General features: G+C 39.0%; 1 protein-coding gene across 1 annotated transcript in view; it reads left to right on the top strand.

The window, feature by feature from the left end:
- Positions 1 to 18,540, top strand: part of anks1ab (ankyrin repeat and sterile alpha motif domain containing 1Ab) — a 436,373-nt gene that overhangs the window by 101,414 nt on the left and 316,419 nt on the right. Inside the window, exons 2-4 of the mRNA XM_078547799.1 lie at positions 1,971 to 2,051; positions 4,944 to 5,100; positions 12,895 to 12,957. Coding sequence (XP_078403925.1) covers positions 1,971 to 2,051; positions 4,944 to 5,100; positions 12,895 to 12,957 — 301 coding nt within the window. The remainder of the gene's footprint in view (positions 1 to 1,970; positions 2,052 to 4,943; positions 5,101 to 12,894; positions 12,958 to 18,540) is intronic.

Below are 18,540 nucleotides of genomic sequence, written 5' to 3'. Positions count from 1 at the left end.
CTTCAACAACACTCTGGACCTTGATATTAACTCATTCTCTGAAATCCCCCAGGGGGGTTTTACTTTGCCGAAGCTCAACAGTAGATTTCATTTGTCGCCCTCACATTATTCTTTAACTAACCATTTGCTTCTTGTGGCATATTTCCAAGGACTTTTAACACTGAAAGTGGTGTAATGCAACCAACCTATTTTGCAGCAGGGCCTCAAATTTTTATCTTTGGGATATCACAGCAGCTGTCCATAAATCAACATTTCTGCTGTTTTGATATGTTCAGAATGTTGAAGCAACAACTTGTGTTCAGCTAGTGCAGCTGTTAAGAGCAGAGCAAGCTTAAACCAAGTTAACGCATTCCTTTTTATTTTAAACTGCTTTTAACCGCCCCCCCCTCCCCAAAAAAAGCTGAACTTTGCTTTTTAATTTACTGCTGGTGAATTGTGGATGAAAGGCTACAAGGAGTAATTTATTTAAAGCATATGAAGGTGAGGAAAATTTAATTGCTACTACTCATAAGCAAGTGGCCTATATAAAGTATAACTGGAAATGCATTGATATTGGGAAGAACGAAACTATTGTCTTCATTGCCAGCCACAATCTTAATTTCCTCGCCATCTCTCTCTCCCCAGCGACTGTCAAAGGCTGAACCATATTGTAGGCATTGGCTCTATGATGGTCTTCTGACCACCTCTGGTCCATCACCAAGACAACCTCTATCCATCTGGAACATCTCAGTTTCAATCACTGCCTCAGCTCATCTGCTGCTGAAACCCTTATTCATGCCTTTATTATCCTTACTCTCAGTGCTCTGCTGGCTGGCCTCCCATTTTCCACTCACCATAAACTTGAGCTCATCCAAAACTCTGCCCACATCTTTGTTCACATCAAGTCCCATTTACCCATTACCCCTGTGCTTGCTGACCTGCAGTGCCTCAATTTAAAAAATATTATTCTTGTCGTCTAATTCCTCCCTGACCTCTCTCCACCTACCTCTGTAAACTCCTCCAGTCTTACAACCTCCTAGATCTCTCATTCTTACAGTTTTGGTCTCTTGTTCAATCTTGATTTTTTTATTGCTCAAACATTTCTGGTAATGCTTTCAGCTGCTTAAGCCCAAAGCTCTGGAATTCTGTCCTTCAGCCTCTCTTGCTCTTGCTCTGTCCCTCCTTTTAAAATGCTCCTTAAAATTTACCTTTGATAATTTTTGCTATCTCCTTATGTGGCTTGATGTTTGACAATGCTGCTGTGAAGTTTTACTTTGTTAAAAGGCGCTGTGTAAATGCAATTTAAGTGTTCTGAACATATATTAGATGTAAAAACAAAAAGCTAAAAGCTACTGCGGATGCTGGAAATCCAAAACAAAAACAGAATTACCTGGAAAAACTCAGCAGGTCTGGCAGCATCGGCGGAGAAGAAATCAGGCTCGAAACGTTAACTGATTTCTTCTCCGCCGATGCTGCCAGACCTGCTGAGTTTTTCCAGGTAATTCTGTTTTTGTTATATATTAGATGTGCTGGCATTGAATTTTCTTTCTGTATGTGTTTTTTGAAGACCTAGAATATTTTGTGAATACGACTGTGAGAAGACAAATGCCCCTAAATTTCTCTTTATCTGACTGTAAAACCCGTGTCCAAGATGGTGATCTCCTTCCATGTTACTGTTTTAATTGCCAAGCTAGTGGGCAAGTAATGCCCTTTTGGAAATTTGCCCTTGCTGCTTTCATGGAACAAAATGTAACTAAGATCAGTTATGTAAGGAATAGAACAGTGTCCATCATCTAATGCTGTCAGGCATTTTATTTTCCAGTGTGCTATCATAAATATGTACAATTGTGTTGGTAGAAAGCTGTGTTTTTTAAAATCAGTTAGTTCTTTCAGAGCAGCAACCAAAGTTCTATCTTAAGGATTGTCTCTTTTATGGAGATGAGTGGGGATGGGAGTAATATTTCTGAAGAAAATTTATTTTTGTTTTTCAGCATTTGGAGAGGACCAAATGTCAACTGTGTGGACAGCTCAGGATACACCCCGCTGCACCATGCTGCTCTTAATGGACAAAAGTAAGTGAGGTGCTTGTGGGCAAAATATTTGGATTATGTTCCCAATTTTGATGCTTGAGAAAATGGAACATTGAATATAAAATACTCAGTATCGTGACCAGCTGCAAATCTTTTTTTACTCCAGCAAAAGTAGCCAAAAAAATTGAAATAATGTAGAGCATTTGCCTTTTTCTTAGTATGTCAAAAGGTACCCTGTATGTGTACAAATGTAGTGACTAAATGCAGCTGGAGTCAGAATAATTCAGTCAGAGCTTGCTAAATGGACATCAGTGAAACTGAGCCCAAGTATTTGAAAAACTAAGCCATAAATAGAATTGTCATTTTGATTTGAAGTATACTTTGGAAATTGAGGTGCCACAAAACTACGTGGAACAGACACTTTAATTTCTCAAAACTTTTTTCCATTCTGAAGAAAACCATTACTATGATAAATATCTGAAATTAAGCTTTAGTTTCATACCTTGAATATCATACAAGTTGTCCTTTATATAGACACTAGGAAATCATTTTCCCTTCTGGATTGGGGTGGCAACCTGCTGTCACAGGCTGTGGGTTGCACTTGAATTTTCTGTGAGGTCATCTGTTTAGGACCTGAGAGATTCTCAACTGTGACGGAGAAAAGGGATTTGGGTGTCCATGTACGTAATTCACTGAAAAGATACAGAAGTAATAGGAAAGGCTAATGAATATTGTCCTTTATCTCCAGTGGGTTAGAATTTACTTTGTACAGAGCCTTGGTCAGACCCCATCTGGAGTACTGCATTTAATTTTGAGCACCGATATCAAAGCGATAAAAACAGGAAATGCTGGTAACAGTTAGCAGATCAGACAACATTTGTGGAGAGAGAAACTAGAGTTAAAATTTTAAGTCAATTACTTTTCATCAGAACTTGCAAGGTTATCAGGAAAGATATATTAACTCTGAAGGGAAAATTGTGTAGATTTACCAGAATGATACTGGGATTTAAATGGTTAAATTATGAGGGCAGATTACGTAAAATTCATTTGTATTCCCTTGACTTTAAAAGATTGAGGGATGATGTTATCAAGTTGTTTAAATTGAAGAGGCATTTAAGGGAGTATGTAGGAGAAACTATTTTCTCCGGTGGGGGAACCTGGAATAAGGGGACAGAAGCCTAATGCACTATGGGCTGCGGATACTGAGATGATGTGTGAAGTAATGAGAAAGGACAAAATTTGGAACCAGCACGTATCAAGGGGGAAAATTGTGGGAGCATCGAAGAAAGCTGAGGAGAGATTGAAATGGTATGGTTGTCTTTTGGGGAGAGAGGGGAAATGTGGTGAGACGAGTGATGAAGGTGGAACTGCCAGGAAGAAGGACAAGAGGAAGGCCTAAGACCAAATTAAAAGATGTGGTGAGAGACTTGAGTGCAGCGGGATTGGAAGAAAAATGGGTGACTGACAGGAGGAGATGGACAAGGATAAGCAGCCAGCATTATGGCAATCCCAAGTAAAATGGGAGAAGCCAAAAGAAGAAGAATCCTAATATTCCAGTTGGACCATCTGGGACTGAAATGAGGAAGTGGTTTTTCTCACAAACAGTCATGGAAACCTGGAACTTACTTCTCCAGAAAGCCTTTGATGCTAGGTCAACTGAAATTGTTGAGAGTAAGATCAAAGGTGGGAAAATGGAGTTGAGGTACAGATCAGCCGTGATCTAATTGAAATATGGAATAGGCTTGAAGAGTTAAAAGGTCTACTCCTGTTTCCTATGCCTCGTATACCAATTTGGGAAAGTGAAGCATCACAGAAGCATTGGAAGCTGAGCAGATTGGCCTGCAAATCACAGAATGATTATAGCGCAGAGGAGGGCCACTCGGCTTGTCGTGTCTGCACTGGCTCTCCAAAGGAACAACTTGCCTAGTGTCACTCCATGACCTTCTCCCTGGAGTTCTGTACATTCTTCCTTTTCAGATAAAATTCCAAGCAGCTCTTAACTGCCTTGACTGAACCTGCCTCCACCACACACTTAGGCAGTGCATTCCAGATCCTAACCACTTGCTGCGTTAAAATTTTTTCTTCATGTCTCCATTGCTTCTTTCATTTAAATCTGTGCCTCATTGTTCTCGTCCCCTCCTCCTTTGGGAGCAGTTTCTCCCTATTTACACTGTCCAGACCCCTCATGATTTTGAATAGTTCTATCAAACCTCTTATCCTTCCTCTCTCCAATGAAAACAGTCCCAACCTCTCCAATCTATCTACGTAACTGAAATTCGTCATCCCTGGAACCAATTTTGTGAACACTTTCTGCACTCGCTCTAATGCCTTCACATCTTTCTTGAAGTGTGGCACCCAGAACTGGACACGCTAGAGTTGAGGCCAAGCCAGTGTTCTACACAAGTTTAACATAACCTCCTTGCTTTGTATTCTGTCCCTATAAATAAAGCCCATGATGCTGTATGCTTTATTAACTGCTCTAGCCACCTTCAATGACTCATGCATTAATACACCCAAATCCCTCTGCTCCTGTACTCCCTTGAAAATTGTATCCTTTATTTTATATTGTCTCTGAGTTCTTCCTACCAAAATGAATCGCTTCACACTTCTGATAGGAGAAAAATTTTCTCAACCTCACTCTGGGCTTGTTTTACTTACTAGGCATAGTGCAGTGTGGTTAGAAGAAGATGGTTTCACCCACCTTCTCGCCAGTGGATGATACATGTTGTGTGGTGTCGCCAAAAGAAAATTAGGTGAACTTAATATATACTTAACAGAAATTACTGTGAACTGTGCAATAAACTATAAACTATAACTAATAAATTATAGTTAATTTGGAACACTGTCGGTAAGCCATACACTCGAGTATTACAGGATTTTATAGTTGTAGTTTTTGTTTTAAGATTTGTTTAATATGTCTATTTTTGTTCATAGGGAAGTTGTTGAAATGTTATTGAAGAATGAAGCTTCCACTAATATTGCCGATAACAAGGGATGTTATCCACTTCACCTCGCTGCTTGGAAAGGAGATTCACATATAGTCAGGCTTCTTATTCATCAAGGACCGTCCCATGCAAAAGTCAACGAACAGGTCTGAAGTCTTAAAAGGGTTTGTGGAAAGTGTTGGAGGATATGTATTTAATCTGTTTTATTGATGATGAAATCTGTCTTAATTTCACATTTCCTTTTGTTGATATTCAGGTGCTATCAAAAACTCTACGAAGAGGTGGGGACAGAAAAGTAGTTCTTATTAAGGATTTATTTTTTCATGGTCTAAACGTGCCTGTTCAGATATCTTACCAGATGGTTCATTATGATAGGTTTTCAGCAAAAGTTCTTTGCTTTTACAGTACCTGTAGCACAATCAAGCCCGAAATGCCTTCCCTTTCCCATTGTATATAAATCTGCTAGTGCTAGTTCCTGTAGGCCTCTCTGGTCTCTTGGACGGCACACTGACTTTAACATACTTCATGACAATCTCTTGGATACGTGCATTCCCTGAGCAATATTCAGCCAACCATTCTTTGTTATTAGGAAGACCTGCTGATAAACATAATGATATCAATAAATAGCAATACAAGCCACCGTCCACCAGCAGCTAGCATTTCTTTGACCTGCCCATGCTCCAGGAGTCTGATCTAACACCAGCCATCTGAGCTTAGAGTTCCAATCAAATTGTTTAGTTGCCACTGATGTTTTTGTCAAATCAGTAAATCATATTTCTTTGCTAATTGATGTTTTTAACTCTTTCAGCAGCCTAGAATACATAGCTACTTTTAAAAAGACATAAAACATGTTGGCCTCAATTGCTGTGAGCCTTCTGTATTGTTTAGAACCTTAAGGTAGTGGACAGTGAATGAATCAGAAGCAATTTGTTTTTAAGGAGCTGGAAGGAAAGCCTGAGGGTAGTATCTCTGGCATGAAATACTCCCAAATTCACCCAATTTCAAGGAATATTTTCGAACCTTGAGGGAACTTTAGTCTAATGTTTTTTTTTCAGTACCAATTAAGTACAAAACTAGTTAGGCAGCACTAAGTTTTCCCATAATAAAAACGGAATGCTGTAAATATTCTGCAGGCCAGGTAGCATCTGTGGAGAGAGAAACAGATAAACTCAAGTATTATGAACTGAGAATAATTCTATCACTATTTGGGTGCCATGAATAATAAATTCCAGATGGGTTTCTCTTTAAGGTTTGAAGTTTGCAATGGATCATGCCACTGCTGTTTTGCTTTTTTTCAGTATTGAAAACATCAAAATTATTTGCCCCAAAATGATTTGCACTGATCTCATTTTTGTTAGAAATTTAAGGGAAGAATTAGAAAATAAATATTATAAGGCTATGTACATGTATTTGTTGTAATGTTGACTGGGCAAGTGGCCTTGTATTGAGTATCTGAAGGGTGAAAAGTATTGGTGCCTTTGGTGTTTATGATGCATTATATGCCCAAATACTTGCCCCTAAATCATTGTACATCAGTATGGAGACTGAGAAATATGGACACACATCTGCTTTTATACAGACATGGCAGACTGATGTACATGTGCACAACAGCACTTGGGATGCTTGGTGCACTTAAACTCAATAGGCCAACACAATTTTTAAAACTACTTGCTTTTTATGCACATCAATGAAAGATAATATTGATCCTGGGGAAGTGGAATAATTTTCCACTATGTCTACCCTCTGACAGCATAAAAAATTCCATCAGGTGTAGTAACTTCCTTATACTCTGCCACGACAGCATACCTGGACCTTAACCTCAGTAGAGCACACTGAACCATATCAATGTGACTTCCTCTTTAGATGGTGGCTAATTGAGATATTCAGAATCGTGCAACCTTGGATAAATTTCTATTTTTAGGCCTGTCTTGATTTTTAAAAAAAGTTGAATTTGCCCAAACTTTGGGGTTCATCAGAGTTTAACATTATGTTGAAATTACATATTCTCAACTATAGGTTTATTATGGCTTGAAATTGAGGGGACATTGACCACAGGAGTAGTTGGTTTTGAAACTGTTGGTTTTTTTTGAAGAGCTATATATTTACACAAAAAATTCAAACTGCTCCTAGTTCTTGTTGGTAGCTAAAGTTTGATTTATAACTTGAATTATTTGTTTTTGTATGTATTAACTGTAAAATGTAGAATTACATTTGTACAACCCACATGAGATAATATATCTACAAAGTTATTCTCCACTAAACACTTTTATAACCAAGCGTAGAATTTGTTTGAGTCTAAATAAATTAAACTAAGTAGTGGGGGAAAGAGATCATGTGCAAGAAGATATGGTAAATCCAAGGTAAGAGAGCATGGTAGCGATTTGGGTAATGATAACCAGAATGTGGTAGGAAGGGACAGAGAGAACAAACTGATAGTGCACCAGCAGGTAAGGCCAATGAGTGCAAAAAATGAAGAACAGACAGAGTTAAAGGCTGTGTATATGCATGCAGCATTCATAACAAAATGGATGAATTGTTAGTACAGTTAGAAATAAATATGTATGACCAGGTAGTCATAATAGAGACATGGTTGCAGGGTGACCAAGGCTGGGACCTGATTATTGAAGGGTATTTGACAGTTGGATAAGATCGGAAGCTGGGAAAGATGGTGGGGTAGCTTTGTTTAATGAAGGTGTCATTAGTATAGTAATGAGAAATGACTTTAGCTCAAAAGAGCAAGATGTACAATCACTTTGGGTAGAGATAAAAAATAGGAAAGGTATAAGGTCACTTGTGGGAGTCGTTTATAAGACCTCTAACAGTGCTAACCCTGTAGGACAAAGAATACAAGAAGAACTAAATGGGGTATGTAAGAAAGATACCACATTCACCATAAGTGACTTTAAACTCATGTAGATTGGGAGACTCAGATTGGCAAAGGTAGTCTGGAAAATGAGTTCTTAGAGTGTATTTGGGAAATTTCTTAGAGCAGGATGTTGTAGAGGCAAACAAGAAGCAGGCTATTCTGGACATGGTAATGTGAAATGAGTCAGGATTAATCAATAACCTTATGATAAAGGAGCCGCTAGCTGACAGTGATCATAAAATGCTAAAATTTCACATTCAGTTTAAAGGGGAGAAGTGTGGGTCTACGACTAGCATTTTAAACTTGAATAAAGCTAATTATAAAGGTATTAAGGCAGCGTTAGTGAAAATGAACTGGGAAGCTAGGTTACAAGGTAGGACATTAGCGAAGCAGTGACAGACTTTAAGGAGATATTTAATAACTCTCATCAAAGATTTATCCCAGTGAAAAAGGAAGACTCTTTGAGAAGGATGCATTATTTGTGGCTAAATATGGAAGTTAAAAGTTGTATCAAATTTAAAACAACACTGCACAAATCTACAAAGATTAATGTAGGTCAGAAGTTTGATCAGATTTTAAGAACCAGCAAAGAATGTCTAAAAAATTGAGGGAGAAAGTACAGTATGAGAGAAAGGTAGCAAATAGTAGAAAAAAAGCAGTAAAGGTTTCTACCATTATTTAAATAGGGAAGGAATAACTGAAGCTAGTGTTTGTTCTCTAGAGAGCAAGCCTAGGGAATTGATGATGGGAATCAAGAAAATGGCAGAGGTGTTGAACAGATATTTTCTGTCTTCACTGGAGCAGACTTAGAAAACTTCAAAAGATAGTTAACTCGAGATGAATAGGAGGGAGGAACTTAAAACAATCACTGTCACCAGGGAAAAGGTGCTGGGTAAACTTCGACCTAAAGGCTGACAAGTCCCCAGGACCAGATGGCCTGCATTCTAGGATCTTAGAAGAAGTGGCTGCAGAGAGAGCAGAAGCATTGGTTACAATCTTTCAAAATTCCTTAGATTCTGGAAGGGTCCCAGCGGATTGGATAATAGCTAATGTAACACCTTCATTCAAGAAGGGAGGGAGACAGAAAGCAGGAAACTATAAGCCAGTTAGCCTAACATCTGCCATAGGGAAATTGCTAGAATCCATTATTAAGGAGGTTATAGCAGGATACTTAGAAAATCATAATGTGATCAGGCTTTGTGAAAGGCAAATTGTGTTTGACTAATTTATTAGAGTTCTTTGAGTAAGTAATCAGCAAGGTGGATCAATGGGAGCCTGTAGTGTACTTGGATTTCCAACGTCATTTGATAAGGTGCCACATCAAAGATTGCTACACGAGCATGTGGTATATGGGGTAACATATTAGTAGGATAAAGGATTGGTTAGCTAACAGGAATCTGAGAGTAGGGGTAAATGGGTCTTTTTCAGATTGGCAAGCTGTACTTTGTGGAGTGCCACAGGAATCCCCGTGCTGGGGCCTCAACTATTTACAATCTTTATCAATGACTTTGATGAAGGGGACTGAATGTATGGTTGCTAAATTTGCTGATGACACCAAGATAGGTAGGAAATTAAGTTGTAAAGAGGAGGTAGAGAGCCTGTAAAAGGATATAAACAGGTTAAGTGAATGGGCAAAAGTTTGGAAGATGGAGTATAATGTCCACTTTGGCAGGAAGAATAAAAAAGTGGTATACTATTTAAATGGAGAGAGATTACAGAACTTGGTACAGAGAGATGTGTGTGCCCTGGTGCATGAATCACAAAAAGTTAGCATGCAGGTACAGCAAGTGATTACAGCAAGGCAAACAGGATGTTGCCGTTTATTGCAAGGGGAATGGCTTATAAAAGTGGGAAAGTTTTACTGCAGCTGTACAGGACCTTGGTGAGACTACATCTGGACTACTGTGTACAGTTTTGGTCTCCTTACTTGAAAAAATATATAATTGTGTTAGAAGCAGTTCAGATAAGGTTCATTTGACTCATTCCTGGGATGGGGGGCTTATCTTATAAAGAAAGGCTGGGCCTATATCCATTGAACTTAGAAGAATGAGAGTTGATCTTATTGAAACATTTAAGATCCTGAGAGGACTTGATAGGGTGGATACTGGGAGAATGTTTCCTCTTGTGTGGGAGACTAGAGCTATAGGACACAGTTTAAGAATAAGAGGTCTCCCTTTTAAGGTGGAGATGAGAATATTTTTTCTCTTGAGGATTGAGAGTATGTGGAATTCTTTTGCCCAGAAAGCAGAGGAGGCTGGTTCATTGAATTTATTCAAGGCAGAGTTAGAATTATGATAGATAATGGAGTCCAGGGTTATGGGGGACAGATGATAAAGTGCAATTGAGAGCACAATCATCCATGGTCTTATTGAATAGTGGAGCAGGCCCAAGGGGCTGAACAGCCTACTCCTGCTCCTAAGTCCTATGTTTCTGAGTCAAACTATTTTTAGCTACTTATTTAAAAAGAAAGGAATAATTTTAAATTCAATCATCCTTGTTGATTTGGTAACTTATCTCTTGTTTGTTGAAAGAATTTCAAATGTTTGCATTGCGACATTGAACTGTGGTAGTGATCAGAGGCTTTGCAAGTATTTTAAATACTTTTGGCAAGAACAGAAACTACAGGATCATTCCAAAAAGAAATCCAAGTCCAACATTTGGGCAATTTGGAAATTACTTCAGGACTATATTAAAATTTAGCCATTTTATTTTCTTGCACCTGACAAAATTAATTCTGCAGTTATATTTTGCTATTAAAGTTTTTTTCGCAACCCTGAGTTATGCAATCTAGCATCTGGCCTTTGGTGCTTAATGTAATCAATAAATACGTTTTTTTTTCAATTTTTTGTGGTTGATCACCATGAGGAATCCCAGTTCTGTTTCTTGATGCTAAATGAAAATTGACTCATCACCTATACCATTTACCATCTTCATCAATTTTGCATGTATTCTGGATATTGTCACAATATTGGATTTTTGCTGAGCTTGTTTTCACTCTGGGTTTCATTCAGTTCCAGACGTTTTCTCCTACAGAGACATACAGTGATGTCATAAGTTAGTGGTACTTGACCTGACAATTAACAATTACCTACTCTCAGTATTCTCTTAGCTGCAGGATATTGAATCTTGATCTGGGCTACCAAATTGCTTTTAGATGACAGCAACTCATCTATAAAATTAAATACTTATGTACAACTTCAGAAAATAGTAAAAATACTAAAAGTGCAATATGAAAAAATAGATGTACAATGAGTTAGTTATGTTTTGTAGGCACATCATCTGTAAATGAAAACCTGTAATAGCTGTTGGACAAAATTAAGTCTCTGGTAAATTGAGTTAACATTGTCTTTCTTTAAACCATTTTCTGAGTTTAACAACTGATTAAAGAAGCCATTTTTTCAAAGTGGGAAGGTTGGTATATATATATATATAATATATATGGCCAAAAAACGGTTCCCAAATTAGAGATCAAGGGTGTTTGAGTTTTGCATAATTAGAATTTAACTAAAATTATTCTCTCACATTCAGTTCACAACAAAAAAGTTATAGATATGCAATATATTGTGCCTAAAATTGTGTTTGCAGTTGGACAAAGATTTCTATCGACCTTTCATCCACTTGAAATGCACCTGTTGGTTTTGTTTTTAAGATGGTGTACACATGTTTACTCTTACAATCTTTATTATGTCCACCTTAATTACTTTCGGATCATTCTAACTGAGTGCTTTAATTATAAATGAGAGCCCCTTTTAAAGAACAATGATAGTGTTCAGACAGAGATAATGAGATTCATTGCTTGGTGCATCTCTCGAGATGGTAGACTTGCCTTAAACCAGGTTAATTTGCAAAAGTGTGGAAAATGTCAGTGATTAAAGAAATGAGCAGGTATTGTGCAGATAAAACAGATAACCCCACCCTTCCAAATACCCACTTTGAAATAATCTGTTTGACTCATCAAGTACTGTAAAACCAGTCAGATAAACCACAGTGCTCAAATGCTGGCATTTCATGCGGTGGTGCAGCATGCTGATGACCTAGCCACACCAAGTGCTGTATGTGCTGTGCATGCATGTAGTTTCCTTCATCTGCTGCTTAATCTTCAGTACAAACATTTTTTTTGAAAAATATACTTTATTCATAAAATATCTGGAAGAACATTCCAAACCATTTCAAAATCACCATCACGTAAGTCCAATCAGATTCAACTTTTACAACATGTATCACAAGGTGACATGCTTTTGCCACCTTGTAAATTGTTGGGGGGCAGGGGTGAAATCAGAACAACCCACCTTTCTTGGGTCACATTTGAACCACTTTTGGGCCTTATACCTTAATATGCTTAGTCAATCCAATTGTAAAAACTAATTGTATGCAAGTTGGCTTATTTTGGTTAATCTTGTACATTATATTAAAGATTATTGAAATATACTGTACTTAAAAGAAAAACTATTTAGCTTCTCAATCCCTTTGTGTATGGTGAAAAAGAATTTGCAAACTAACCTTTTCTGTCAGTTGGGAAGTATGACTTCACCCAACGTTTTATATTGTCTGTGAAGACAGAAAAGCCAGCAGTTTTTTTGTCGCAGGGATGCAAATGAGAGACTCAAACGGTTCATTTACTTGTTATAGTCACTTAGTTTCTTTCAAAGAAAAGAATCAAGTCTCTGCTGCTTCAAAAAATCATTTTCTCACAGGGAAACAGTTTCTTTCATTTACTATGTTAACTCACAGGAGCAGTGGGCAGTTGCTAAACTTTGAAAATAAAATGCTATTGTTAGTATATACATAGAAATAATCTAGCTGGCCATTCAAAGATAGCAATAGTCTGTGAAAAAAATAATTCTTAATGTACGGTTCAAATTTTGATCATTTGCGTGTATTCCTGGTTTTCATATTTTTAATTTTTTTTAGCAATTTAAAATCGAGTTTGAGTTGGTTACAATTAAGTGCTATCTAAATTCTTACTGGTTATTTGTAACTGTTTTTAACTGTCATTGCGTTTTATCACAGTACATTCATCATTATTTTTCAGTATAACATTTTATCATTTGCATTTTCTTTCCTTCCCTCATAGAATGCTATTGAGAGCAAAGACCTCAAAAAGTATGGCCCTTTTGACCCTTATATCAATGCCAAGGTGTGTAGACTGATGTTGCTGTTTCACGTTTCCTCTTCTTTACCCCGGTTTTCAGTTCCATTTTCCTGTCATCTATGTTACAGTCTCCGTTTTATACAATAGTGTTTATTTTGTTCACGTTCTGTGTCCTATTTGTTGTCTGCCTGAGTTTAATCAATTCTAGGAATTTTTAAAATATTGTAAATGTGTATTCACAGAGACCACTGAACTGCAATAACTAAATTCCAGATTACATAAGTGATCAAGTAGATGTTTCAGTTTGAATGCAAACACCACTCTTTATTGTGCACTTAACAGATTAATGTCATGTAAATGTGCCTGCATATACTAACTAATTTAACCATGCTATGTCAATAGTAACTGCACACTGAACTCAGTCAAATTATGTTCATGTTCCATAGCCATGGCCTTCAGGTAATCTAATGTTTGGTACACTGGGGATGTATAGTGAAGCCAACAACTAATATTAATAACATCATTACTTTTTGGCCGTTAACATGCTATCCAAGCTATAACTGACTTTTTCAAATTCTTCCACATTTTGCACCACTTACAGTTAAGTGGCTGGGTGAGAAACTTGTCTCTTGGCCTCGATGTTGAGAGAAACGAAGAAGAGGCACAAAAGAGATATTGAAATGATCCTGCCTGTTGTGTCTCCCCTTTTTTGAATGACTTCCTCAATACCTGAATCCTCTTCTCTGTTCCTCCTCCCTTTGCCCCTTCCAACTCCAAATTTAAGTCTATTAAGTCTGCTCCACTTAAGAACATAGAAGTGTAGTTTATGCCCTATCATAGAAGATTGTTTGGTAGCATGATCAATGACCTTCCCTACATCATAAGGTCAGAAGTAGGTTTGTGATGATTGCACCATGTTCAGCACCATTCGCAACTCCTCAGACACTGAAGCAGTCTGTGTCCATATGCAGCAAGACCTGGACAATATCCAGGCTTGGTGTGATAAGTGACCAGAAACATTTGTGCCACGCAACTGCCAGGCAAAGATCATCTCCAACAAGAGAGAATCTAACCATCTTCTTTTGACATTCAATGGCATTACCACCACGGAATCCCCCACTGTCAGCATTCAAGGAGGTTACTGTTTACCAGAAACTAAACTGGACCAGCCATATAAATGTGACTACAAGAATAGGTCAAGGGCTAGGAAGCCTGTGGCAAGTAACTCACCTCTTGACTTCCCAAAGCCTGTCGATCATCTAGAAGGCACAAGTCAGGAGTGTGATGGAATACCTTCCACTTGCTTTGATGAGTGCAGCTCCAACAACACTAGAAGTTTGACACTAGGACAAGGCACCCCATCCACCGCTTCAAACGTTCACTCCCCCACCACTGATACACAGTGCCACCATCATAGTGTGAACCATCTACATCTTGCACTGTAGCAACTCACCAAGGTTCCTTCGACAGCACCTTCCAAATCCGTGACTTCTACTACCGAGAAGGACAAGGGCAGCAGCTGCATTGGAACCCCACCCACCTGGAAGTTCCCCGCCAAGCCCACACACCACCCTGACTTAGAATGATATCATTGTTCCTTCATTATCACTGGGTTAAAATCCCGGAACTCCCTCCCTAACAACACTTTGGGTGAACCTACAACACATGGACTACAACGGTTCAGGAAGGCGACTCACAACCACCTTCTCAAGGGCAATTAGGGATGTGCGATAAATGCTGGCCTAGTCAGCGACACCCACATCCTGTGAAAGAATAAGTTTAAAAAATTCAAAATCTTGATCTGCACTCTGTTCCTGGTAACTTTATTAGTTTCTTTGTCCACATTTATAATGGAAATTGCCAATGTAAATTTATAAGGTTGTAATTTGTTATGACGCGGCAGATGATTTGTGCCAGGCAGATCAAATCCATGAGGGAAACTTGATCACGTGGTCACACAGGTTTTGCAATTTGTATTTTATTTCGAGATGTGTGCCCTGAATTCAGAAATAATAAGTCTACCATGACTTCAGAGATTTTTAGAAAACTAAATCAAACATTTATTAACAAAAGAAAAGGTTTCAAGCAGATGCATAGGTCTACAAATTACTACTATAATAACTCCTAAAACCTCTAATTAATCTGGTTTCCAGTTACACCCCCATTAAGGCAACAGTAAAAAGAAAGATTTAAACAGATCCAGGCAAGTCAACACAATACCCTGGACAGTAGAATTCATAGTGGCTTTTCCCAGCTTCGGTTTTTGTAGACAGCAGACTTAATGCACAAATACTGGAGGCTTTTCAGACTTCTGGTAGATCTTACAATGTCTCTTTCTGACACAAGCCTCAATCTCCTTTATACATGTTTCTCCCTTTGTATGCAAATTCCATTGTTCCCTTATGTCTTTGGAACTTTATTTTTCTCATGATATTAGCGCCATGCAATGATTTTATTATCAGTAACCTCTGGGAAAAATAAACACACTGCATGGCCTAGCTTCTCTAGCTAGGTGTAACATCCTACCATCTCTTTGAAATTCACACTACCCTGATTGATCTGAAAATGCAAAGTCATTTCACCTTACCTTCTAAAACAGCTATGTTTACGTATTTAGCATTTCAAACCTAGCTTCTTTTGATGAGTCAAAGCCTCCACACCAGCTGTATCTAACTCAAATCCTACACACACACACACAAACTATCCAAACCCCACTACTTTTACAATAAATCACAATATAATGAGTATTAATACTTTTGTGACAAATTACAATCTGTTGCCTATTACCCCTTACATATATTGAGGAGTCTCCACTGTGGGAGTGTATTATTACTGTAAGTCCTGGTCCGATTATTCGTTTTCTAACACTGCTTCACCAGATCACTGTACTTGGCCCCAACTGTTTTGGGTAAAATTTCTCCTCCATAGGGGGTACAAAAGGAGCTGGTGTATTAGCTACCTGTTTCACACCCTGCCTTACTTTCCTTTGCATTGAAGACAATGGAGAGGTAAATTGGGTGGGGATATAATGGGTCCACTGCTGCCATTTTCTGTCCCTGCCAAAGTTGGGTTTTGTCCTTGCGCTGCCCCCCTCCCCAATCCCAACGTGCAATGCAATATATAATGATTGTAAAAAATATTATAGGGGCTTTAATATTGATGCTGAAATTAAAACAAAAATCTGCACTGTCTAAATGGATCATGCATTTGCGTCAAGAAAAAAAAAGAAAATAGTAAGGAAAAAATACGCAGTTTATGTTGGTGCTTTTTTAAAATAAAGGAAAAACAATTCATTTGAAGTGTACCATATGCACAGTGCAGAAAACCCACAGTGGAGGAGCTTAGTAAAGCTACTGACTTGCTTGCTATGTGCAAAGCTCCAGATGCTGATGCTCGACTGCCTTAACTTATCAAGCACAGGAAACTGGCACTCCAGCATCTGCATTAACTTCTCTCTCTGCTGGAGGGAGGGGGCAATGTCTTAATATTGTAAATACTGTGACAACTGAATGCATGCCCTAGTGATTAAGAGCAGCTGATACTAATTGGGGAAAGGTTAGGGTAATATATAAGAACCTTTTTCCACGTGGATGGAGGAATTATATGGAAGGAAAAAGTCATCTGCACTTAGGTTTATTCACTAAACTCAGTACAAGTCGAAGATAGACTGGCTCTAGCTTCTTCCTTCGCCAGACAGATGTTCACTGCAGTAACCGTGCCCCAGATTAAACGTGATGCAAAGATTGTGACCCTGCACAAGAACAAGGCGACTGCAGCGATTGCAACAACTATCAAGGCATCTGCTGAGCATTGTAGGGAAAGTATTTGCCCATGATTCCCTTGTCTGATTGTTGATCGTGGCTGAATGCATGTATCCAAAATCCCAGTATGGCTTCAGAACTGGAAGTTCTACAATTGACATGATCTTTTCCATCTGACAACTGCAAGAGAAATGCCACAAGCAAAGGAGACCACTTTCTTACTGCCTTCAGTTTCGCCAGGGCATTTCACCATGTGAACAGAGGTGGTCTGTTTTAGCTGCTGGAAAAAATTGGGTGCCCACCGAAGCTGTTCAGTGTAACCTGCTCTTTCCATGACAACGTGATGGGTAAGGTCAGCTATGACGGGGCAGCATTGGAACCCTTTTGAGGTTTGCGGTGGGTCGAATAGGGTTGTTCTGGTACTGACACTCTTTGGCATATTCTTCTTTTTGCTGCTGTCATGTGCCTAACGGTCATCAACATACCAGAACTGATAGCTGCTCAGCTTTGCTCACCTGAGATCCAAGCAAAGGTGTGCCAAGTCCTTATCAGAGTGTTGCTCTGCACTAGCATGCTGCACTGACATTCCATATTGAGGAACACCTGCAGCAGCAACTGGACGGTTTCATGCCTTAGAGTTTGGTTTGACCATTGACATTGGGAAGGCAAATGTTATTGTCCAGAATGTTGCCATACCACTATTTATCAACAATGGCAATGTGACGCTGGAGGTTGTTGATAGCTTCACATAAAAGGCTCCACAATCACCAGCAATTTATCACTTGATATTGAAATCAACATGCATCGCAGTAGCTGCAGCTTTATGTCTAAGCTGTGGAAGAGAACACCAAACTGTGAGCCTACCAAGCCTGTGTTCTCAGCACATTCTACAATGGTGAAACCTGGGCAAAATAAGCTAGGCAGGAGAAAAGACTGAGCAGTTTCGACCTGCACTATATCAGCCACATCCCCAGCATCTCTTGGCAGGACAGGGTCACCAACTCAGGTCAAGGAGCGTGCGAATTCCATTCTTGTACTCGTTGCTAAGCCAACCGTGTCTGCGCTGCCTCGGCCATGTTCGTCAGCTGGATGATGGCCTTATATCCAAAGACCTTCTGTCTGTGAATTGCCACTGAGTGATAACCTTCTGGTCATCCATACCTCCACCACAAGGGCACCTGCACATGAGATATGAAGATGGCAGATATTGACACTAACAAATGGGAGAAGCCATCGACTGCTGATGGCCATGAGTCCTGGAGGCTGACTGGAAGGGCGGTGGAAGAGGCGAGCAGAAACGAAAAGCTCAGCTGACTGAGAAGAGGACCTGGAGAAAAAAGCCCAGCGAATCCTGCACCTTCTCAGCCCACTGTCTTCCTCTGCATCAAATGCGGCAGAGATTGCCACATCAGAGTTGGGCTCCTGAGCCACACCAGGTGATACATAACAGAGAGTTGACCACCATGGCACAAACCATTGTCTTAGGAGATGGAAGGCTGCCAGATCATGTGCACCATATGCACAAATATGCTTGATTATCATAGTAGTCATTTTTTTCACCCTTCCCACCTTGGATTCGGGTGAACTGAAATTTACACTTTTGCACATAGAAAATAGTCCCTGGCATATTGTAATTAGTATTGAAAGGTATTTTATTGGTCTTTTGTATCAACATTAACATTAGCTACTTCAGCATTAACCATCACCCCTTGACATTCAACGGCATTACTATTGCTGAAACCCCACGATCAACATCCTGGGGGATTACTATTGACCAGAAACTGAACTGTACTAGCCATATAAATACTATGGCTACAAGATTAGGCTAGAGACTAGGAATCTTGCGGCGAGTAAGTCACCTCCTGAC

This window comes from Cetorhinus maximus, chromosome 8 (genome assembly GCF_964194155.1).
Source record: "Cetorhinus maximus chromosome 8, sCetMax3.hap1.1, whole genome shotgun sequence".
Classification (NCBI taxonomy): domain Eukaryota; kingdom Metazoa; phylum Chordata; class Chondrichthyes; order Lamniformes; family Cetorhinidae; genus Cetorhinus; species Cetorhinus maximus.
This window is presented reverse-complemented; position numbering and strand designations above follow the sequence as displayed.